Source organism: Salvelinus alpinus, chromosome 1, assembly GCF_045679555.1.
Source record: "Salvelinus alpinus chromosome 1, SLU_Salpinus.1, whole genome shotgun sequence".
In the NCBI taxonomy this organism is placed as follows: domain Eukaryota; kingdom Metazoa; phylum Chordata; class Actinopteri; order Salmoniformes; family Salmonidae; genus Salvelinus; species Salvelinus alpinus.
In genome coordinates, this window is record NC_092086.1 from 61,229,024 (window position 1) to 61,253,141 (window position 24,118).

A 24,118-nucleotide genomic window follows, 5' to 3' on the forward strand; every position below is an offset into this window, starting at 1 on the left:
ACCCTCTATTACCTTGCCAGCTAAAGAACTGGCAGTGGATCAAACCATTGTGAGGCAAAAGGGCGGGGTGGTCGCAATCTTTTGAAACTTAAAAAGGCGCTATTAAGTGTCTATAATCAGCACAACTGCTTTCATTGCGTATTATTAATATTATTGAAATTACATAGTTATGTTTACAGTGATAGATTGGGGGGGACAAATCATATTTTTCCCAGGATGGGGGGGGTCGTGTCCCCCCCGTCCCCCCTGGGATTTCCGCCTATGGCATATAGGCTATCACAGTTAAGCAATTATGTGAACGTCTATCTATAGCATGCAGTTCAGCTGCGCTCTCGAAATTCTCGAACCTAGTTCTTCTGTTTTGTGCGTCATTTCATTTGTCAGATTAACATTAGCAACATCTTGCATTTTTTTTATCTAGCATTTTCACAATCGGTATGGTTTAATGTTGCTTAAACATTATTGAAATAGACTACTAGAATGTAAGAGCTTGACTGGCCTTCAACACGAATCGAGCCACCTGGAAATAAACCAATATGTCTGATATTACATTTTACAAACGAAATATTAAAACATGTAAGGTAGGCCTACTTAATGTATTGGATGTATAATCAATTTCTCAATAATAAATAGCTAAAATGATAATTTATTACCTTTTTCTTTGATGTGATAAATTATGCCATAATTGCACCATATCAACATTGTTCAATATTTGCTTTTCTCCACACATTCAGCCAAACTACGAAACAGCGCAATAGAGGATATTCCGTCAGTTAATTTTCCTTTGGACAAGGAATAGGTGTAGGATCTTAATTTGCTCACCCTGTTGTTACAGGACATTTCCTGTACGCCAGGAAATGCAAACGTCACACACAGCCATCACCTGTGTCTTGAGACGTCTTCACCCAACTGGGAATGTGATGAAATAAATAAAAGCTGAAATAAATCATTCTCTCTACTATTATTCTGACATTTCACATTCTTAAAATAAAGTGGTGATCCTAACTGACCTAAGACAGGGAATTTTTACTAGGATTAAATGTCAGGAATTGTGAACAACTGAGTTTAAATGTATTTGGCTAAGCTGTATGTCACTCCCTTTGGTTCCTTCCCCAGGCATCATTGTTTCTGTTTCAATTTCATGTCTGTGCGTTGTTCGTGTTTTTTTGTGTTTCATTTATTTCTCTTGAGTCTTAACCATTTCTGAGTGGTCCCTGTCCATAAGGGGTCCGGGACCATTCGGTCTTGGTCTTGAATCGGTCTTGCTTTAGGTGATTTCAACCACATAAAATAAGCACCCAAGACGAACTGAAGCTTTTTTTTTTTTTTGCTCTGGGGAGGGTAGTGCCCCCCCCCCCGGTTTACATTTACTATTTGCAGGTTTTACTACATAATTTCTTCCATCCAAGACAAATTTCCTCATCTGCGCTTCCCCTTTATCAAAGTGTTTTGGTCCTTCCCTTATGCCCTACGCTTTTCCACGTGATAACTTTTACTCTACCACTGGTCACTATAACCTATCCTGAACTCTATCCACCATTCATAGTGACAATAGCGGTAGGTGGATCATTTGTCCAGATCTGCAATAGGCTAACTAGCAATCATACCACACATAAAAGTATTCAAAGTTGTGTCAATTTTTATATGAATCGACAAAAACAAATAGGAATAGCTGATAGGTAGAGGAGAGACCAGCTGCATCACTGCGCATGAAGGAACAGGGAAGACATGAGACACACAGCTCAAAAAGCTCACCTATACTCCCCCATTGCAAGTGTACCCAAGAGCAAAGCTAGGTAACAGAGTTTCTAAACCCAGAGGCCCAATATCCCGATACATCCGGGAATGCTTCTCGAAGTAGACTCGACAGACCAGACCGGGGTTTGGCAAGTCAATGGGAGAAGTAAAGAAAATGTGTCCTTAGTTGTTAATTTTCACGAAATCTAAAGGCAAAACCCAGATTCGAGCCAATGTAGTTGAAACTGTCATACTACAACCTCTTGAAAGTGACAAACTGACAAGTTTTTCCTTTTTTAAACAACTTGATGTCGGACGAGTGACTTTGATTTGACAGCCTGCACATGCGTAGTTCGGCACAACACGAGCGTTCGACCCGATGACGTGTTTCTGCGCATGAGCTTAGCTAGCTAATGTCGCCATGACATCGCCTACAAGCGTGATCAGGGATATCTATTGAATAAGCGTTTTCTATACCTCTTTATATAAATTATCTTTGGCAAATTACCTTGGAGCAAGGTCGAAGATACAAAGGTTAAGAAAATGTGATAATTCCATGCAGAAGCGTTTTGAAAATAAACAAATTAATTGGACCAGCTCCAGAGCAAAATGACTGGGAGTAAATGGTAGCAGTACAGAAAGTTTGCCATCAAAGTGGAAAATAAACACAATCATAGTAAATTTCAGCTAAGTACTCAGCAAACACATAGCATGGTCCAGCTCGGCAACGGCGTTAGTCAATGAAAGTGTTCATTTTCAATGATTAAGTTGCCTTAACTTGTATTTTTTTCAACCTAGGAGCAAAGCAGGAAGTAAAAGCAGGATGTTTACCCCATATAAATAGAATGAATAGAACGGGTTTAGAAGCTCTAACCCTTGCAATTTCACTGGTAAACTCATTGGGTACACTTGCAATAGATACAGTAAAGAGGTAAATCGAAACTCGACCAAAACAATGGAATTGCCATGGAAACGCGTGGGAGAAAGACACCAAAGTCTCCTCATTGCCCCCCAGCAAAATGTGCCTACATTCAGACTATTGTTAATGTGTATTTCACACTATGTTGAGGTAAAAACGGGAGTATAATGCTTGTATGGATGTCAAGCCCCAACACATCGTTACCAATCAACTGCATTACAGTTAAAAATGACTGACTACCACCAATTTCTGTATGCTAGCTATGCTAACCAGCTTATATGAACGGGAGTTAGCATTTAGCACTCACTTCTTCTAAACCTGAAAAGGAACAGCTTCTACATGTTATGCTGTGAAAACAGCCAAATATATCAAAATCAGGCTTAAGTAACCATATTGTGGGCCTATTAAAATACATAAATCTTGACTGATTTGACCAATATCCACTTTGTTAGATCAGATTTGTTGAATTTGCACCAATCTGGTCAAAAGAATGTCTGTGTGCCATTGGGTGTGTTGGGAAATGTAATCTGGCGTGCCAGAGTGAGCTCTGGGCGTTCGTAAACTCAGAGCATTGTCAGATTTGTAAACTCAGAGCGCACACTGGACGCTCTGGCCAAGGAGTAGAGTTGGTGTGAGTGTTCTGACCAAAAGGTAACTGGCTCGCTACTTCCAGACACAAATAAGAGAACACCTCACTCTGACCATTTTACTTGCCCTAGAAGAACAGGTTAGGCTGTTTTCATGTTATTAAGAGAGTTGGTGACTAACTGTGCTTTTTGCTGACTTTTTACTGACACCGGCCATATTCAACGGGTGTTGAGCATTCGTAAATGAATCAGTTATTCTGCACTCACACTCAGATGAGTGCTCTGAAATCAGAGTAGATAGCCAGAGTGAATTTACGAACGCAACCATTGAGTCCTTTATTGAATCTTTGGCTGCCTGGTATTGTGATGCAATCATTTCCATGGTATTTTTTTTCTTTCTTCTATCCACTGATGCTGGATTGCCACGGTAATAATGTAGCATGTTCATTTCAAATGATGATAACCAGAGCCATATACACAGAGTGTACAAAACATTAGGAGCACCTTCATAATATTGAGTTGCAGCCCCTTTTGCCCTCAGAACAGCCTCAATTCGTCTGGGCATGGACTCTACAAGGTGTCGAAAGCGTTCCACGGGGATGCTGGCCCATGTCGACTCCAATGATTCACACAGTTGTGTCAAGTTGGCTGGATGTCATTTGGACCATTCTTGATACACACAGGAAACTGTTAAGCGTGAAAAACCCAGCAGCGTTGCAGTTCTTGACACAAACTGATGCGCCTGGTGTAACAGGTGTAAAATATCCTTTATATATTTTCACCGAAAAATCCCTCATTTATTTTAAGGTTATTTTGAGATGTATTACATTTACTTTCAAGAGTAAACTATTTTATTGTATTTATTTTTTTAATTATGTTAATGCTGTGATGTCATCAATGGGAGCCATGCTTTTACTCCTCAGTTTGCTCAGAGCGTGATGAGGAGAGGCAAATATACTTGTATGGAGTCCAGACGGCAGCATTCACTTTTGCCTTGTATTTGTATCCATTCCATGCAGTCATTAATAGAGACAACTGTCAGAATTGTGTCCAGAGCCCTATCTTCCGGTACAGGGCCGGTTACACTGGCACCTACTATCATACCCCATTCAAAGGCACTTAAACCTTTTGTCTTGCCCATTCACCGTCTGAATGGCACACATATACAATCTGTGTCTCAAGGCTTAAAAATCATTCTTTAACCCTTCTCCTCCCCTTCATCTACACTGATTTGAAGTGGATTTAACAAGTGACATCAATAAGGGATCATAGATTTCACCCGGATTCAACTGGTCAGTCTGTCGTGGGAAGAGCAGGTGTTCTTAATGTTTTGTACACTCAGTGTATATTGCCATGCTTGCATTGTTCCATCTTTCTTACATTCTGGATAACGGTGTTAGATCAGGGTTTCCCGAACTTGGTCCCTCCGGTTGCATTTTTAGTTTTTTGCCCTAGTATTATGTAACACCTTTGTTTGTTTACCTGAGGCTCGAACCAGGGACCCTCTGCGCACATCGACAACAGCCACCCTCGAAGCATCATTACCCATCGCTCCACAAAAGCCGTGGCCCTTGCAGAGCAAGGGGAACAACTACTTCAAGATCTCAGAGCGAGTCACGTTACCGATTGAAACACTATTAGCGCGCACCCCGCTAACTAACTAGCTAGCCATTTCACATCGGTTACACAGCTGATTCAAATGATCAAAGCTTGATGATGTTGGTTATTTCAATTAGCTGTGTAGTGCCAGGACAGAAAACTACACGTGCACCTAGGTGGGGGGGGGGGGGGCCCAGGACCAAGTTTGGGATAAATGTTGAGTGTGTTTTACAGATTGAGAGAGCTTGATCCTATTTCCTGGATATTTGTTTATTCATGATCTATTGAAGTATGTTCTATTTTGCAATTAATTTATTTTACCAGGCAAGTCGGTTAAGAACAAATTCTTATTAGTTTCTTGGTGGAAAAAGGTTAAAAATTGGTACTTTCTCATATCTTAATACAGGCAACATAATTCTTTGGAGAATCACACAACCAGAGTTTTTTTCCCCTAGACTTGAGGGGGCCAGTTAGCAAAACTAGTGGGCTACTTCTAGCCTACTGAAACCCCCCAGAGTTGCAATATATTCATTGAATCTCTTCTCAAGGCAGCCTCCTCAGGCATGCAGAGGCCGAATCGCAGTAAATGCTATACGGCCACTGCAGACATTGGATTGACCATGCAGTGCCTTTAAGAGCTGAATAGCCCTGGTCTAGAGGTGGAATTGAAACATTACATTTCCTGTGAGACAGTTCATTGCATGTGTTTGTGTAACCATTAACTGTGCCTTTTTTGTTCAATTGCACAGCTGTATAAAAGTTTAAAATAGATTTTGATTGGGTTTGTTAATGGGTACATTTGTTTTCTACATATGTCAACAAAAAGGTGATTCATGAGAGTTTGCAAACAGGTTTTAAGTATAGCTTTGACAGCTTGTATTTTCACCACAGTAGAATAAGGGAACCAGATGTGTAACATAGTATGTAATCTAGTCTGATGTTATTGTAACAGTGCAGTTGGTGAATAGTAGTGTACATTGTGGCAGCAGAGCAGCAAGTGAACGGCGCAGACTTGGCACAGGGTCATTCTCATCCAGTTTATCATTGCTTCCATCACCACCGTCTGCGCCATCCTCCCTCCCCTCCTCAACCTGCCTCTCCCCCCCCCTCTCTGGTGTCTTTGGGCAAACCTGGAAGAACACCTCACAGAACTCCAACCGACGCAGCTCCCGCAGCGTCCTGCAGCTCCGTAGCACCTGCATCTCCCTCAGCTTGCAGCATCTGAGGCGCAGGCGCTTCAGGTCCCTCAGGCGGCTGGCAGACAGCAGGCCTGGTCCCACCTCCTTACCGCCAAGGCTTAGCTCCTCTAGGCCGAGCCAGCCCACCCCCAGCCCCAGGGAGGCCATCTGTAGCTGGGCGCCAGGCCGTCCAAAGTGCCCTATCTCCAGGTACTTGAGCCTGGAGAGCCCGTTTAAGCCCGAGTCGGTTTCTTGGGCAGCACTGCGCCTAAGGCCTTCCGCTGTGACCCGAAGGACGTTGCGCAGCTCTAGGCGGCTAAGCTTCAACCAAGATGCCAGACTCTGCAGGTGCAGGTCTGTGAAGGAGGGCACGTTATCAAGGACCATCGTCTCAATGGCAATCCCTGACGTGGAGGCAGGCACTTTCCCAGTCTGACCGCGTCCCTGTTGCTGAGTAGCAGCAGTTGATGCAGCTCCAGCTTGATTCTCAGGACTGGGTGGGGTCTGGGTGAAAAAGCCCTGTGGTAGCTCACAGCCACGCAACTCTAGGACCTGCAGCGTTGTGGGCAGGAGCTGGCAGCTACGCAAGCCTCTCAGGTCTGCGTGCAGCAGGGAAAGACTGCGCAGACGGGGGCACCTGGAGGACAAAGCCTTAAGCCAGGACTCTGAGAGAAATGCCCCGCCTCTAGCAGAGAGCAGCAAGCCACGCAGCCGCAGGCATCGGAGCCCAGTGCCCAGATACTGGCGCAGTAGAACCCACAGCATGCGCGACGTCACCTGACCCAAAATGGACACCAAGGGCAGGGAGAGCAGTTGTAGAACGACAACATCCAATGAGGGAGACATGGAGAAGAAACAATGCATCAGTGTTTGAGTGATGACTTGAACATTCTTTAGAGTTAGCTCGTCAACAGGTAGGAAATAGGCCTTCAATGCAAGCATCAACATTGTATTTTGTTGCAGAAGGTGAGAGGCCTCAAACAGGAAGTTATCAATACTCGAATCAAGTCTGCTGAAATATCATTGTATGTAGGACCTGAGAGACATGGATATACCACAAAACGGCTGACGTCTTTAGACATAGCAGCCTCAGAAATCTTTTCATGTCAAGTCATGAAAGGGTAAGATCATCATGCAATAGGCACCATTCTTACCCCTTTCCATGCAGTTAGATCAACAGCTCGCCATAGTCGTTGGTCTTTTACAAGGCGTCTCCATCTCTTACACACCCTGCAAATACACCATATGAATGGCATGACAAAGATACGTGGTTTTTTTTAAGCTAACGTTTGCTAGCTAACTATCTTGGATATTTATGTTGAACACAGACGTCAACTAGCCAACTTGTTTTACCTTCCAGTTCTGATGAGCTCTCGCACACCTAAATATGATAAAATATCAATTAAAATGTTCTCTGGGAAATAATCGAGAGTAGAAGTGCTGAAGTCTGCCATTTTCTAAACAAAAAGTACCGTCGAGTACACGGACAAAATACACCGACGTACCAAAGTTGCATTCAAGTAATGAACCCTGCACAAACGGTTGCTTAAGCAATAACGTTCCTACACGTTCTTAATAAAACCATGTGCGAAATTAACACCTTTTATGTGAGAGTAACGTTACCAGATATATATATACAAAGGTGTAAAAAATTAAATAGTAAATAAGCATAACAATTTCAGAATTTCCAAAACACGCATCACCAAATCTGCTGTGTAAATGCAGCAAACAAACACTGCCCCTTAGCGTTTGGGGAAAAAGCATTGTTCTATTGCGCTTGCGCAGCTGTCAGTAGGACAAGATGGCGACGAGCAACGGTGGTGGAATGGAAGTGGATGGGGCCGGTAATAATATCCCTAAGCACAATTTATTTATCTTATTTTGACAAGGTTGTATATATATTGTGTCGGCGTTAACTTTACTCCTTTGTCGATGGTGTTAGCTCATGTTTAGCTTGCCATTATGTCTCCTTTGCGTTCTCTAACGTTACTTCAGCGAGGCTAGCTAACTTTAGTTGGCATAGCTAGCTAATTTAGCTAACGTGGCTGTCCCAGTTAGTATTTGTGCGTGCTGTACCGGTGTTATTAGTAGTGCTGAGGGAGATAATGATAGTTACATATCGGGATATTATTTTTGAGTATCTATCGTACGTTTTGACAATATAATTTGTGCGCTAGTTTGCAGTACCTGCACCAACTCTAGTAGTTTTCTTTCATACACTCTTATAAAAAAGGTAAAGGGTTCTTCGGCTGTCCCGATAGTAGAACCCCTTTTAGTTTCAGATAGAACCAAAAAGGGTTATATGTAGGGCCCTTAGTGGGAAGGGTCTACATGGAACCCAAAGGGTTTTTTACCCAGAACATGTTTTTTTCTACCTGGAACCACTAAGGGTTCACTTATGGGGACAGCCGAAGTATCCCTTTAAGTTCTAGACATCACCTTTTTACTAAGAGTGTACATACAGTAGCTTGTTTTCCATCTTTTTAAATAGGGAGACCATTTTGTTTTCAGAACTTATTTCCATGAATCGTTTTCTCATGGCTCTCTGCAGCAGACGTACTGTATGGTGAGCAATATGTTTGGATCGTCGAATTGCAATACATATAGAATCGTGAGAATCGAAATACATGTGTCGGCAAAAGGTTGCATGATTGAATCCCCGAGCTGACAAGGTAAAAATCTGTCGTTCTGCCCCTGAACAAGGCAGTTAACCCACTGTTCCTAGGCCGTCACTGAAAATAAGAATTTGTTCTTAACTGACTTGCCTAGTTAAATAAAGGTAAAATAAATATCATATCGCAATGTCGTTTCGCGAGGTTTCTGGGAATTGCCAACCCTAATTATTATCTATGCAATTTCAAAACGATTGCAGTTAATATTTGCTTGTTAGCTAACTAGCTAGTTAATTTTTGACCTCAACTGTCACACATTGATTGGTCCTTCTGTAGTAGTTAGCTAACTAAGCATCGGCAGTTTAAACAACTATCGTTAGCGTATCTATTGCTAGCTAATTAGCCAACTACTTTGTTTTCTTAGTTAGCTTAAATTACAGCGATGTAATTGGTCCTCCACACCGAGCTAGTACTTAACTATAGCAATGGAGATGGCTACAGCAGTTATTAGTTAACTTCATGTTCACATCTTTTAACGTGTCAGTTGGAATAGCACTGTTGATAAATTGAAGCTCTGCTGAGTAGAATCAATGTCCTCACTGTACCTTTCCTGTATATTACCAAGTGGTACATGTTTGTTCAAATCCAGCTCAATTCAACACACTGATATTGTAACATTAATCTAAAGAAAACAACAATATTCAATACAAGAACACGGATGCTTTGTTTGCTCGAAAGCAGGTGGTCGTGCTTAGGCCATGTTTGGCTGAGATGGCCAAAAGTAAAGGAAACCCACCCTCTTTCTGTCTGTCCCACAGCCAGCCCCAGTGTTATGGCGTCTGGGGTCACCGGCAGTGTCTCTGTTGCCCTGCATCCTCTAGTCATCCTCAACATCTCAGACCACTGGATTCGCATCCGCTCCCAGGAGGGGCGGCCCATGCAGGGTATGTGAGCTCATCAGTTTTCAAGTATACCAATAATTCTATACAGTCTTGCATTTGGCATGGAATAATGGACAAGGGGATGAGATTGAAATTGGTTCAATATATTGCTGTTGTTGAAATATGTTGTAAAAAGTTAAGACAATAATTAAAATACACCGAACAAACATTTAAACCCAACTTGCCACAAGATTTTACTGAGTAACAGTTCATATAAAATCAGTCCATTTTAAATTAATTAATTAGGCCCTAATCTATGGATTTCACATGACTGAGAATACAGCTATGCATCTGTTGGTCACAGATTCCTAAAAATAAATTAGGGGCGTGGATCAGGAAACCTGTCAGCATCTGGTGTGACCACCATTTGCCTCATGCAGCGCATCTCCTTCACATGGAGTTGATCAGGCTGTTGATTGTGGCCTGTAGAATGTTGTCCCACTCCTCTGCAATGGCTGTGCGAAGTTGCTGGATATTGGCGGGAACTGTAATACGCTGTCGTACACGTTCATCCAGAGCATCCCAAACATGCTCAATGGGTGTGGTGAGTATGCAGGCCATGGAAGAACTGGGACATTTTCAGCTTCCAGGAATAGTGCAACAGATCCTTGCGACATGGGGCTATGCATTATCATGCTGAAACATGAGGTGATGGCGGAGGATGAATGACACGACAATGAGCCTCAGGATCTCATCACGGTATCTTTGTGCATTCAAATTGCCATCGATAAAATGCAATCTTGTTCACTGTCAAATCAAATACATTTGTATTTGTCACATGCGCCGAATACAACAGTATTACCGTGAAATGCTTACTTACAAGCCGTTAACCAACAATGCAGTTCAATAAATAGTTAAGGAAATATTTACTAAATAAACTAAAGTAAAAAATTAAATCTAAAAGTAACACGAAAATTACATAACAATAACGAGACTATATACAGGTGGTACTGAGTCAATGTGCGGGGGTACAGTTTAGTCAAGGTAATTTGTTAAGTGACTATGCATAGATAATAAACAGCGAGTAGCAGCAGTGTAAAAACAAAGAGCGGGGTGGCCATTTGATTAATTGTTCAGCAGTCTTATGGCTTGGGGGAAGAAGCTGTTAAAGAGCCTTTTGGTCCTAGACTTAGCGCTCCGGTACTGCTTGCCGTGTGGTATCTGAGAGAAGAGTATGACTTGGGTGACTGGAGTCTTAACAATTTTTTGGACCTTCCTCTGACATCGCCTTGTATATAGTTCCTGGATGTCAAGAAGCTTGGCCCTAGTGATGTACTGGGTCGTACGCACTACCCTCTGTACCGCCTTATAGTCAGATGCCGAGCACTTGCCATACCAGGAAGTGATGCAACTGGTCAGGATGCTCTCGATGGTGCAGCTGTAGAACTCTTTGAGGATCTGGGGACCAATGCCAAATCTTTTCACTCTCCTGGAGCGGAAAAGGTGTTGTCCTGCCCTCTTCCCCCTCTTCACAACTGTCTTGTTGTGTTTGGACCATGATAGACACCAAGGAACTTGAAACTCTCGACCCGCTCCACCTCAGCCCCGTCGATGTTAATGGGGGACTGTTCGGCCCTCCTTTTCCAGTAGACCACAATCAGCTCCTTTGTCTTGCTCACAATGAGGGAGAGTTTGTTGTCCTGGCACCACACTGCCAGGTCTCTGACCTCCTCCCTATAGGCTGTCTCATCGCTGTCGGTGATCAGGCCTAGCACTGTTGGTGTCAGCAAACTCAATCATGGTGTTGGAGATGTGCTTGGCCACGCAGTCGCCCCAGTGTTGAGGATCAGCGTGGCAGATGTGCTGCTGCCTACCGTTACCGCCTAGGGGCGGCCTGTCAGGAAGTCCATGATCCAGTTGCTAAGGGAGGTGTTTAGTCACAGGGTCCTTAGTGCCCACAAAGCTCACCACTAAACTATGTTGTTGAACACTGAGCTGTAGTCAGTGAACAGCATTCTCACATAGGTGTTCCTTTTGTCCAGGTGTGAAAGGGCAGTGTTAAGTGCAATAGAGATTGTGCCATCTGTGGATCTGTTGGGGTGGATTGCAAATTGAAGTCTAGGGTTTCTGGGAGGATGCTGTTGTGAGCCATGATCAGCCTTTCATAGCACTTCATGGCTACTGACCTGAGTGCTATTGGGCGGTAATCATTTAGGCAGGTTACCTTCACTTTCTTGGACACATGGACTATGGTGCTCTGTTTGAAATATAGGTATTACAGACTGTCAGGGAGAGGTTGAAAATGTCGGTGAAGACACTTGCCAGTTGGTCCGCACATGCTTTGGCTATACATCCCGGTAACCCGTCTAGCCCCACGGCATTGAATGTTGACCTGTTTAAAGGACTTGCGCACATCGGCTACAGAGAGCGTGATCACACAGTCGTTCGGAACAGCTGGTGCTCTCATGCATGCTTCAGTGTTGCTTGCCTCTAAGGGATCATGGAATAAAAAGGCATTTAGCTCATCTGGTAGGCTCGTGTCACTGGGCAGCTCGCGGCTGTGTTCCTCATTGTAGTCCGTAATAGTTTGCAAGCCCTGCCACATCCGACGAGCGTCAGAGCCAGTCTAGTAGGATTCTATCTTAGTCCTGTATTGACGTTTGATGGTTTGTCTGAAGGCATAGCCGGTTTTATTATAAGCGTCCAGGTTAGTGTCCCGCTCCTTGAAAGCAGCAGCTTTAGCTCGGTGCGGATGTGGCCTGTAATCCATATCTTCTGGTTGGGAAATGTACGAACGGTCACTGTGGGGACAACGTCGTCAATGCATTTATTGATGAAGCCGGTGACTGAGGTGGTGTACTCCTCAATGCCATTTGACGAATCCTGGAACATATTCCACTCTGTGCTAGCAAAAGGGTCCTTTAGCGTAGCATCCGCGTCATTTGACCACTTCCGTATTGAACGAGTTACTGGTACTTCCTGCTTTAGTTTTTACTTGTTAGCAGGAATCAGGAGGGTAGAATTATGGTCAGATTTGCCAAATGGAGGGCGAGGGAGAGCTTTATATGCGTATGGAGTAAAGGTGGTCGAGTTGTTTTTTTGGGGGGGGGTTTCTCTCTCTGGTTGCACATGTGACATGCTGGTAGAAATGAGGTAAAACAGATTTAGGTTTGGTAGCGTATGCCTGCCCATACCATAACCCCGCCCCCACCATGGCGCACTCTGTTCACAATGTTGACATCAGCAAACTGCTCGCCCACATGATGTAATACACGCTGTCTGCAATCTGCACAGTACAGTTGAAATGGGTGACCACTGGCACACTTCTCCAGTGACGAGCACACAGATTAGTTTCCTGGAGACGGTTTTTGACAGTTTGTGCAGAAATTCTTCGGTTGTGCAAACCCACAGTTTCCTCAGCTGTCCGGGTGGCTGGTCTCAGGCGATCCTGCCGGTGAAGAATCCGGATGTGGAGGTCCTGGGCTTGCCCGGTTACACGTGGTATGATGCCGGTTGGACGTACTGCCAAACTCTCTAGAACAACTTGTGGTAGAGAAATTAACTTCTCTGGCAATTGCTCTGGTGGACATTCCTGCAGTCAGCATGCCAATTGCACGCTTCCTCAAAATTTGGGACATCTGCTGCATTGTGATGTGACGCAACTGTATATTTTAGTGGCCTTTTATTGACCCCAGCACCAGGTGTACCTGTGTAATGATCATGCAGTTTAATCAGCTTCATGATATGCCACACCTGTCAGATGGATGGACTATGTTGGTGAAGGAGAAATGCTCACTAACAGGGATGTAAACAATTGTTTGCAAAAAGAGAGAAAAAAGCATTTTTTTGCGTATGGAAAATTTCTGAGATCTAATTTCAGCTCATGAGACATGTGACCCTACATTTTGCATTTTATATTTTTGTTCAGTTAAGAAACTGCAAGAGAACAAATGCAACAGTGGGAAGGGCATCTTACATGGGTATGGTTACAGTTGGGCTGTTACAATTACCATATAACCGAGGGTTATGGCTGAAGATGGTTATGGAATAAAATATCTCTAAATACCCTTTTTTTAATGTAGAATGAACAGATGACTGAAGATGGGATAACCAGGCATTTGTGCGTTTCGACTGTTTCTTGACTCTTAATAACGTGATATAACGTATTTGCTGAAACAAGCAAACTAGGCTTTGGTTGCTTATGCAATACCCTCATCAATGTAGCATACAGAAATAGAATGACTAGAACGGGCTTGGAACCAATTAGACTGGTAAACTCATGGGTATACTCACAACGGCTGCCTGGTATTGTGACGCGGTGATTTCAGTTAATGTGGAATGTTCATTCAAATGATCACGTGGTGCCTCATGCAATGGAATGTATTTTTTTGTAATATCAGTTGAGTTGAATCAACAAATCACAGCACATATTTTAGTTCTTGCTTTGCTCCTATGGGTACACTCACAATGGCTGCCAGTCCACCCATTATGCCAGCATCGACTTGAATGGGATGACTGTTCTATTCATTCTATTTCTATGGCAGCACATGCAGTTAGGAGGAGAGGAGAAAATGTGTCCATAAAGCTGTTCCTATTCGAACAGTTATGTCAAAGACTGCGGTCATTTTTCTGGCCAATTACTGTCGTCCAAAATTCCATGTCCGTCACAGCCCGAGGTTCCAGTTATTGACAGTTTCAATGGGCTTTTCTATAGCCTATATGTGTATCGATTTCCAATCGGCTGTTTCATGTTGCATTTTATCCTTTCCTTTTCACCCAGTGATTGGCGCACTGATCGGGAAGCAGGAGGGTAGAAACATCGAGGTGATGAACTCCTTTGAGCTGCTTCATCAATTGGTAGATGACCGAGCACACATTGACAAGGAGTACTACTACACCAAGGAGGAGCAATGTGAGTCTCATCATATGTACACCGTGTGTGTTCATTTCACTAACCTACCTTACAGGTCAGATGGCATTTACTCCCCTTAATTACTGATGGTGATGAAAGTGCAATATGAAAAGTGATGATGTTGTGCTGTGTCATGGTTTCCCCACCACCTCTGAAGCACAACTTGTCATAGTAGGCTTGTGCCTGAAGCCCTTGGTGGAACTAAACCTCATTGGGAGTTCTGGTCTACGATTGGTTTTGCCTTTTTAAATCACAATTAATACGATTAACTTTAGTAGGGGACCTGATCCTAGATCAGCATTCCTGTTCTGCTTGATTCATATGGCACCTGACCTCTTCACCTGACCTCTTCACCTGACCTCTTCACCTGACCTCTACACCTGACCTCTACACCTGCCTCTCAGTCAAACAGGTTTTCAAGGACATGGAGTTCCTGGGCTGGTATACCACAGGCGGTCCTTGTGACCAATCAGACATCCACATTCACAAGCAGGTAGGCAGAGCAAAGGGGACTACGTTTCATGTTCCATGAGGTTGGGGCATGTTCCATGGGGGAGTAATTAGAGGCATATGGTAAAATGTACTTTTCCTGTAATTGGTCAGTGAATTGTTGTGATTTGAAATGTCAGTTGAGGTTGTTTGGCCAACACAGGATGCTGTTTTCTTATTGGCTTTTCTTCTCTCTTCACTTCAGGTGTGTGAGATCATTGAGAGTCCTCTCTTCCTCAAGCTCAACCCAATGACCAAACACACAGATGTGAGTTTCTCATTTGGAATTGTTTATATAATAATAATAAATTAATCTTTAGTGCTTTTCATAACACATTTTGTTCAAAGCGCTTCAAAAGCAAAAAAACATACACGCAATACATCATGAGTAGGCTAGCTAGGTCAACCAATAGAGGCCAAGGGAGAATCTCAATTGCACTCCCTTGACTCTTCGCCCGCAAAACCCACTGGATATAGTGTTTTTTTGCATTGGATGTGTCTCAATCCACCGCATCCGCCTATGTAACATGAGGTGACAGAGCTAGAGCGGTGTTTCAGACAATGAGACATCCCGAAAATCTGTCTTCTCACAAAATCGTATGTAGCGTCCTAACGGTTTGGCCTATAAACTATTATGACCCCTCTATGGAGAGAGGACTCTCAGGAACACAATGTTCTTCATTTTGCTCTATGACCCTTATTAAGCGTCTTGGGACTCGTCTGAAGTCGGTACAGCCAATCTGCCAACGTCTGTCTGTAGCGTTCCAACAGTTTGGGCTACCCACTAATATGACCCATCTAGTACGCCCACAGGCCTCACAAGACTCGTCTAAAGGTCCCCCGGTAACAGTTGAAAACATTTATGGAAGTATATGGAGACTGTTTGGTGACGACAATAAGGGGTTAAATACAAGTATTATCTCTCAGAAATAGGATAGGCACTTCAGAACAAACTTTTAGCCCCCCCCAAAAAAAATATTGGTTGTTCCATGTAGTTATGTTATTCAATGCGGTTGTATGGGCTAACAGCAGTAAGGCCAAATACACATTTTCATCAAAATGTTGATACTTCAAGGGGTCTTAATTCAAAATCAAATAGCAAAATGATCCTTGGTATGATTTTCTTAAAACAATTCCATGTAGCTTCTTAGAAACCCCACCTCCACTGGCTTAGACTCTGAGTTAATGTAGAAAACATTCTTAAAGGTGGAATCCTTCATTGTGAAACTTTCCATTTGGGTTATTACAAAAACAATAAAGTTACTCCAAACAACAAATGCTGTTATTTTCCCCCTCGGACAAGCATTGCATGCGTGATAGAACAGCAGAATATGTACTGTATTTTTTTTAAACACTGTCCACAAAACAAATAAAGTTGCTGAGACGGACAGTCGAACGGTTTCCCCTAATACGGATTCCATTTTTAAATGAAAGTTACTTGCTTTTATGCAAGACTGTTACTTGGCTATGATACAGTACATATGGTAATTCAAACATATGTCCTGTCTCTCCCAGCTCCCTGTCAATGTGTACGAGTCTGTCATCGACATCATCAACGGAGAGGTACCTCAAGCTCTCCTACCACACACATCACTGTGATTAGTACGAGTGGCTGATTTGTAAACTTGGCTGTCCCGTATCGCCCAATCCCAGGCGACCATGTTGTTTGCTGAGCTGGGGTACACTCTGGCCACAGAAGAGGCGGAGCGAATCGGAGTGGACCACGTGGCTCGCATGACAGCCACTGGCACAGGGGAGAATTCAACGGGTAACTATAGTAACGGCTGCCTAGTAACGGCTGCTTATACCCCCATTTACAAGGCCCACCATTTTAAAATGCCTCCCGAGCAATTGATCTGCCCGGTACGTCTGATACAGCTAAAGGTTTACAAATGCACTCTCAAACACTCTCCCTGTTATGTGTCTCTTGTGTTCAGTGGCAGAACACCTCATAGCCCAACACAGTGCAATTAAGATGCTACACAGCAGGGTGAAAGTCATCCTGGAATACGTCAAAGCAGTGGAAGCAGGTGAGAGAACCGCTGTGTCTCTGTGTGATGAAAGACCGAAAGAATATGACTGTTCAAGTTAGTCTGGAAAGAATATGACTCTGTTCAAGTGAGTCTGGAAATAATGTTTTTATTACCTTAGTCATTTCCAGCCCTTTCTTTAAAAACGCAATATGATTTCTCAACAATCTACAGTGCCCTCGGAAACTATTCAGATCCCTTGACTTTTTCCAAGTTTTGTTACGCTACAGCCTTATTCTGAAATAGATTAAATTAACAAAACATCCTCAGCAATCTACACAGAATACCCCATAAGGACAAAGAGAAAACAGGTTTGGAAATTTTTGCGAATGTATTAAAAAGAAAACAGACCTTATTTACATAAGACAGGATTGTGTCGAGGCACAGATCTGGGGAAACGAAACGGTACAAAAAAATGTCAGCAGCATTGAAGGTCCCCAAGAACACTGGCCTCCATCGTTCTTAAACGGAAGAAGTTTGGAACCACCAACAATCATCATAGCTGGCCGCCCGGTCAAACTGAGCAATCTGGGGAGAAGGGCCTTGGTCAGGGAGGTGACCAAGAACCCGATGGTCACTCTGACAGAGCCCCAGAGTTCCTCTGTTGAGATGGTTGTCCTTCTGGAAGGTTCTCCCATCTCTGCAGTACTCTACCAATCAGGTCTTTATGGTAGTGGCCATACAGAAGCCACTCCTCAGTAAAAGGCACATGACAGCCTGCTTGGAGTTTACCAAAAGGCACCTGGAGACTCTCAGACAATGTGAAACAAGATTCTCTGCTCCGATGAAACCAAGATTCAACTCTTTGGCCTGAATGTCAACCGTCACATCTGGAGGAAACCTGGCACCATCCCTACGGTGAAGCATGGTGATGGCAGCATCATGCTGTGGAGGTGTTTTTCAGCGGCAAGGACTGGGAGACTAGTCAGGATCGAGGCAAAGATGAACGGACCAAAGTACAGAGAGATCCTTGATGAAAACCTGCTCCAGAGCGCCCAGGACTTCGCATAGGATCATTGTCCTGTTGGTACAGCCAAGATAATACCGGAGGGGCTTCGGGACAAGTCTCTGAATATCCCTGAGTGGCCCAGCCAGAGCCCGGACTTGAAACCTGATCGAACATCTCTGGAGAGACCTGAAAATAGCTGTACAGCGACGCTCACCATCCAACCTGACAGAGCTTGAGATGATTTGCAGACAGGAATGGGAGAAACTCCTCAAATACAGGTGTGCCAAGCTTGTAGCGTCATACCAAAGAAGACTCGAGGCTGTAATCGCTGCCAAAGGTGCTTCAACAAATTACAGAGTAAAGAGTCTGAATACTTATGTAAATGTGATTATATTTATATATATATATTATTTTTCTTCAAATTTGCTTTGTTATTATGGGATATTGGGTGTAGCTTGATAAATGTTTTATTTAATCCATATTAGAATAAAAGGATAATGTAATAAAATGTGGGGGAAATCAAGGGCTCTGAATACTTTCTGAATGCAATGTATATGCGTACAACTGTCTTGTGTGTGTATTTCTAACCTTATGCTCTTTTGTGACGCACTCTCCCCTTCTGATCTGTTACGACCCAGGAGAGGTGCCGTTTAACCACGAGATCCTCCGAGAAGCCAATGCTTTGTGCCATAGACTGCCTGTTCTCAGCACCATCAAATTCAAGACCGACTTCTACGATGTAAGTTGTCCCCACTTAGGCACTTTGCAAAGCTCAGCTCTTGGTGTGAACATGCGTAGGCTTTTGTCTTTAGATTATCACCTTAGTTGTGTTTAATCATTAGAGCTTAGATGGGTTGGATTGGCACAGTACTGTAAAAGCATATGCATCTCCTTCCTTCTGTCCTCAGCAATGCAATGACGTGGGCCTCATGGCTTACCTAGGTACCATCACCAAGACCTGCAACAGCATGAACCAGTTCATCAACAAGTTCAACGTGTTGTACGATCGACAGGGCATCGGCCGGAGGATGAGAGGACTGTTCTTCTGAGCGACACAGAGAGAGGGAGAGAGAGAGAGAGGGAATGAAAGAAGAGACGAAGAGGTCACAAGCACGGCAAATGTTAATTTGCTTGTCTGTATTTTGTTAGTTGTGTCTCATCAAACCAGTTTACTGTTTTCAAAGGTAGCAAATGCTAGAAGTGTCTCAGACGACTTGTCTACCCCATAAAATCACACACAGACTTCTCACTCGCAGTTTAAGGTTTGTGACTATGCACATTAACGAATCCATGTACACGAACAGAAATTACTTTTTTTCCCTTTCGCTTTGTTTTGTTCCATGTTTCTGTAAGTAATAAATGATCTGCTGATTTTTCGTGGGACTTTGATTCCTCTGTTTATCCCAAAAATATAAAATGATAGCTAAAAGATTAATATAAAAATCCTTAAGATTCAATTGGCCTACAAACTACACAGTAAACATTTAGAAATTTGTTCAGAGTTATTTCATATGGGAATTGGTCAATTAAAGTAAATTCGGCACTAATCTATGGAGTTCACATGACTGGGCATACAAATATGCATCAGTTGGTCACATAACTTAAAATAATAAAGTTAAGGGCGGGGATCAGAAAACCAGTCAGTATTTGCCTCATGCAGCGTGACATTTTACATTTTAGTCCTTTAGCAGACGCTCTTATCCAGAGCGACTTACAGTAGAGTGCATACATTTTATTACATACTGAGACAAGGATATCCCTACCGGCCTAACCCGGACGACGCTATGCCAATTGTGCGTCGCCCCACGGATCTCCCGGTTGCGGCCGGCTGCGACAGAGCCTGGGCGCGAACCCAGCCCAGCCTGGGCGCGAACCCAGAGACTCTGGTGGCGCAGCTAGCACTGCGATGCAGTGCCTTAGACCACTGCGCCACCCGGGAGATGTGCAAAATGACCTCCAGCAGGCCACAAATGTGCATGTGTCTGCTCAAACGGTCAGAAACAGACTCCATGAGGGCCCGACGTCCACAGGTGGGGGTTGTGCTTACAGCCCAACACCGTGCAGGACGTTTGGCATTTGCCAGAGAACACCAAGATTGGCAAATTCGCCACTGGCGCCCTGTGCTCTTCACAGATGAAAGCAAGTTCACACTGAGCACATGAGCACATGTGACAGAGTCTGGAGACGCCGTGGAGAACGTTCTGCTGCCTGCAACATCCTCCAGCATGACCGGTTTGGCGGTGGGTCAGTCATGGTGTGGGGTGGCATTTCTTTGTGGGGCCGCACAGCCCTCCATGTGCTCGCCAGAGGTAGCCTGACTGCCATTAGGTACCGAGATGAGATCCTCAGACCCCTTGTGAGACCATATGCTGGTGCGGTTGGCCCTGGGTTCCTCCTAATGCAAGACAATGCTAGACCTCATGTGGCTGGAGTGTGTCAGCAGTTCCTGCAAGAGGAAGGCATTGATGCTATGGACTGGCCCGCCCGTTCCCCAGACCTGAATCCAATTGAGCACATCTGGGACATCATGTCTCGCTCCATCCACCAACGCCACGTTGCACCACAGACTGTCCAGGAGTTGGCGGATGCTTTAGACCAGGTCTGGGAGGAGATCCCTCAGGAGACCATCCGCCACCTCATCAGGAGCATGCCCAGGCGTTGTAGGGAGGTCATACAGGCACGTGGAGGCCACACACACTACTGAGCCTCATTTTGACTTGTTTTAAGGACATTACATCAAAGTTGGATCAGCCTGTAGTGTGGTTTTCCACTTTAATTTTGAGTGTGACTCCAAATCCAGACCTCCATGGGTTGATAAATTTGATTTCCATTGATCATTTTTGTGTGATTTTGTTGTCAGCACATTCAACTATGTAAAGAAAAAAGTATTTAATAAGAATATTTAATTCATTCAGATCTAGGCTGTGTTATTTTAGTGTTCCCTTTATTTTTTTGAGCAGTGTACTTTGACAATGTAAATAATAATGAACTTGCCATGTCAATAAAGTCAATTGAATTGAATTGAATTGAATTGAGAGAGAGAGAGAGAGAGAAGAGATAGTATTGAGAGAGAGAGAGAGAGAGTATAGAGAGAGAAGAGAGAGTAGAGAGAGAGAAGAGAGTAGAGAGAGAGAGTAGACATTGACATTTGAAATTTACATGTACATTTACATTTAAGTCATTTAGCAGACGCTCTTATCCAGAGCGACTTACAAATTGGGAAATTTCTTTATTCCTTTGAAACTGTTGTGAGTGTAATGTTTACTTTTCACTTCTGATTGTTTATTATCTATTTAACTTGCTTTGGCAATGTAAACATGTTTCCCATGCCAATAAAGCCCTGAGAGAGAGCGAGAGAGAGGGAGAGAGAGAGAGAGAGAGAGAGAGAAAGAGAGGGTAGAGAGAGAAAGAGAGGGTAGAGAGAGAGAGGTAGGGTAGCGAGAGAGAGAAAGTAGACTTTGACATTTGAAATGTCTTTATTCCTTTGAAACTGTTGTCAGTGTAATGTTTACTGTTCACTTCTGATTGTTTATTATCTATTTCACTTGCTTTGGCAATGTAAACATGTTTCCAATGCCAATAAAGCCCTGAGAGAGAGAGAGTAGAGAGAGAGAGAGAGAGAGAGTAGACATTGACACTTGAAATGTCTTTATTCCTTTGAAACTGTTGTGAGTGTAATGTTTACTGTTAATTTCTGATTGTTTATTATCTATTTCACTTGCTTTGGCAATGTAAACATGTTTCCCATGCCAATAAAGCCCTGAGAGAGAGAAAAGTTTTTGACTTTCAGTCTTTCTTTACTGAAACATTCTCATTTCATTTAAAACTCCCCCCCCCCCTTAAAAATAAAAAAACGAAATATATCCTGTACTACATACATGTACCATACTCACCTTTCCATCTACCACATGATACAAACCACCATCACAATACCCAAAACAATACCCTCTCCTACAACTGTATATCCAAAACATCTTCCCCAGCTATACAGACAGCCCCCGCAACACACCATATCTCCTCAAACATCTCCACACATTTTATCATTTTATAGAAACTCAACCCTAAGGCGCGCAGAGACCATCCCATTAAACAACCGTTGACCCTGTTCCTCCTCGTTAGCCAAATAGTTAACTTTGCCTGAGCAAACAGATAATTCAACAAAACACATTTTGTGTTGGCTTTCTCCTTACTCGAATACCTGTATCCCATTATAAACATCCCAACAGCAAAAACCACCCCCAACCTCTCACACAGACATTCCAACAGAGACATTAACCTCTTGATGCTAAAAGTCAGATTTTTTTATTTAAAAAAAATAACGTTCCCAAGGTAAACAGACTATTTCTCAGGTCCAGATTGTAGAATATGCATATAATTTACAGATTAGAATAGAAACCACTCCAAAGTTTCCAAAACTGTCAAAATATTGTCTGTGAGTATAACAAAACTGATTCTGCAGGCGAAAACCTGAGAAAATCTAACCAGGAAGTGATTTCTTTATTTTTTTATCTGTGTTTCCTGGCCCGTCTTTCTTCCATTTAAAGGGGTATCAACCAGTTTCCTTTTCCAATGGCTTCCTCAGGCTGTGACCAGGCTTTAGACATAGTTTCAGGATTTTATTTTGAAAAATGAGCGAGATTTTTCAAAAGTAGTCAGGTGTCCTCTGAATAGTTCCTGCGCACGAGAGGGTAGCTCTCCATTTTCTTTTTCTCTCTTATTGAATAGGTTACGGTCCGGTTGAAATATTATCGATTATGTTTGTTAAAAACAACCTGAGGATTGATTATAAAAAACATTTGACATGTTTCTACGGCCATTACGGATACTTTTTGGAATTTTCGTCGAACGGAACGAGGCTTTGGTTTTCTGAACATAACGCGCAACCCAAATGGCGTTTTTTTGTTATAAAAGTAATATTTATCGAACAAAAATAACATTTGTTGTGTAACTGGGAGTCTCGTGAGTGCAAACATCCGAAAATTATCAAAGGTTAGCGATTCATTTTATTGCTTTTCTGACTTTCGTGACCAAGCTAACCAAGCTAATATAAGGCTAACTGTTCTAGCATTGATTGATACACTCACAAAAGCTTAGATTGCTTTCGTTGCAAAGCATATTTTCAAAATCTGACACGATAGGTGGATTAACAACAAGCTAAGCTGTGTTTTGGTATATTTCACTTGTGATTGCATGAGTATAAATATTTTTAGTAATATTTTTGAATCTGATACGTTTGGGAATTGTCTTCTGCCTTTCAGCACCGGAACGAGGCTGTAGTTTTCTGAACATAACGCGCAACCCAAATGGCGTTTTTTTGTTATAAAAGTCATATTTATCGAACAAAAATAACATTTATTGTGTAACTGGGAGTCTCGTGAGTGCAAACATCCGAAGATTATCAAAGGTAAGCAATTCATTTTATTGCTTTTCTGACTTTCGTGACCATGCTAATTTGGGGCTAGCTGTTCTAGCATTGATTGATACACTCACAAAAGCTTGGATTTCTTTCTCTGTAAAGCATATTTTCAAAATCTGACACGATAGGTGGATTAACAACAAGCTAAACTGTGTTTTGGTATATTTCACTTGTGATTGCATGATTATAAATATTTTTTTTAATATTTTGCGCTCTGCAATTCAGCGGAATTGAATTGTAGAGGGCTTTACCTCCCACACCTTCAAACTCCCCCAGGCTCGGAGTGTTAAAAGTCCTCCAGACCCCCTTGCTAGTCTCCAGTCTCTGCCGTCACCTGCAGTGGCGGAAACATTGGTGGCCCCTCCCCCTTTGGCCGCTCAAACACCCCCCTTACCGGCCCAGACAGTGCCTCCTGGACCTCCTCCAGGAATCTCTCCAGCAGCCTAAGAGACGTTATTCCTGTTTGTTGCGCCAAGACCTCCGGGGTTTCCCACCCCTCCTCTCCCAGCAGTCTCAGGTCACCCAGCCTTTGTAAACCCCCTGCCATCAGTTGCCTCTGCAGGGTGGCCGACTGAACCGATCTCAAAGGGATGGCTGTGTTGTGGAAGATAGGCTCCTCCCACACCCACGGCCCAGGCTCCACACCCCCTTCTCGTGTGGGCCTTAGCAGCTGCCAGGCCCTCAGCATTGCAGAGTAAACATCTGAGAGACCTGCTGTACTCAGCCTCTCCAGCTTCATGAGGAACAGCTGCAGGTCCAACCCTAATCCGCCAGCTCTCCTCAGCAGCGCGCATGCTTGTTCCCTCCAG

General features: G+C 43.3%; 2 protein-coding genes across 3 annotated transcripts; one reads left to right on the forward strand and one right to left on the reverse strand.

The window, feature by feature from the left end:
* Positions 1-5,679: 5,679 nt before the first annotated feature.
* LOC139582652 (F-box/LRR-repeat protein 12-like) lies at positions 5,680-7,535 on the reverse strand. The gene is made up of 3 exons (XM_071412847.1): positions 7,374-7,535; positions 7,175-7,250; positions 5,680-6,797 (listed from the first exon to the last, which is right to left on the reverse strand). The coding sequence occupies exons 1-3, from the start codon at positions 7,472-7,474 to the stop codon at positions 5,772-5,774; spliced, it is 1,203 nt and encodes a 400-aa protein (XP_071268948.1). The 5' UTR covers positions 7,475-7,535; the 3' UTR covers positions 5,680-5,771.
* Positions 7,536-7,731: 196 nt separating this feature from the next.
* On the forward strand, positions 7,732-19,269 carry LOC139582660 (COP9 signalosome complex subunit 6-like). Of its 2 annotated transcripts, XM_071412857.1 has the most exons (10): positions 7,732-7,864; positions 9,451-9,576; positions 14,294-14,425; positions 14,830-14,918; positions 15,120-15,182; positions 16,430-16,477; positions 16,568-16,682; positions 16,852-16,944; positions 18,532-18,632; positions 18,802-19,269. In XM_071412857.1, the coding sequence occupies exons 1-10, from the start codon at positions 7,822-7,824 to the stop codon at positions 18,940-18,942; spliced, it is 951 nt and encodes a 316-aa protein (XP_071268958.1). In that variant the 5' UTR covers positions 7,732-7,821; the 3' UTR covers positions 18,943-19,269. The 2 variants fall into 2 exon arrangements, with proteins under 2 accessions (XP_071268958.1, XP_071268968.1); XM_071412867.1 differs by lacking the exon at positions 9,451-9,576 and having other exon boundaries at positions 7,807-7,864.
* The last annotated feature ends 4,849 nt before the right edge of the window (positions 19,270-24,118 follow it).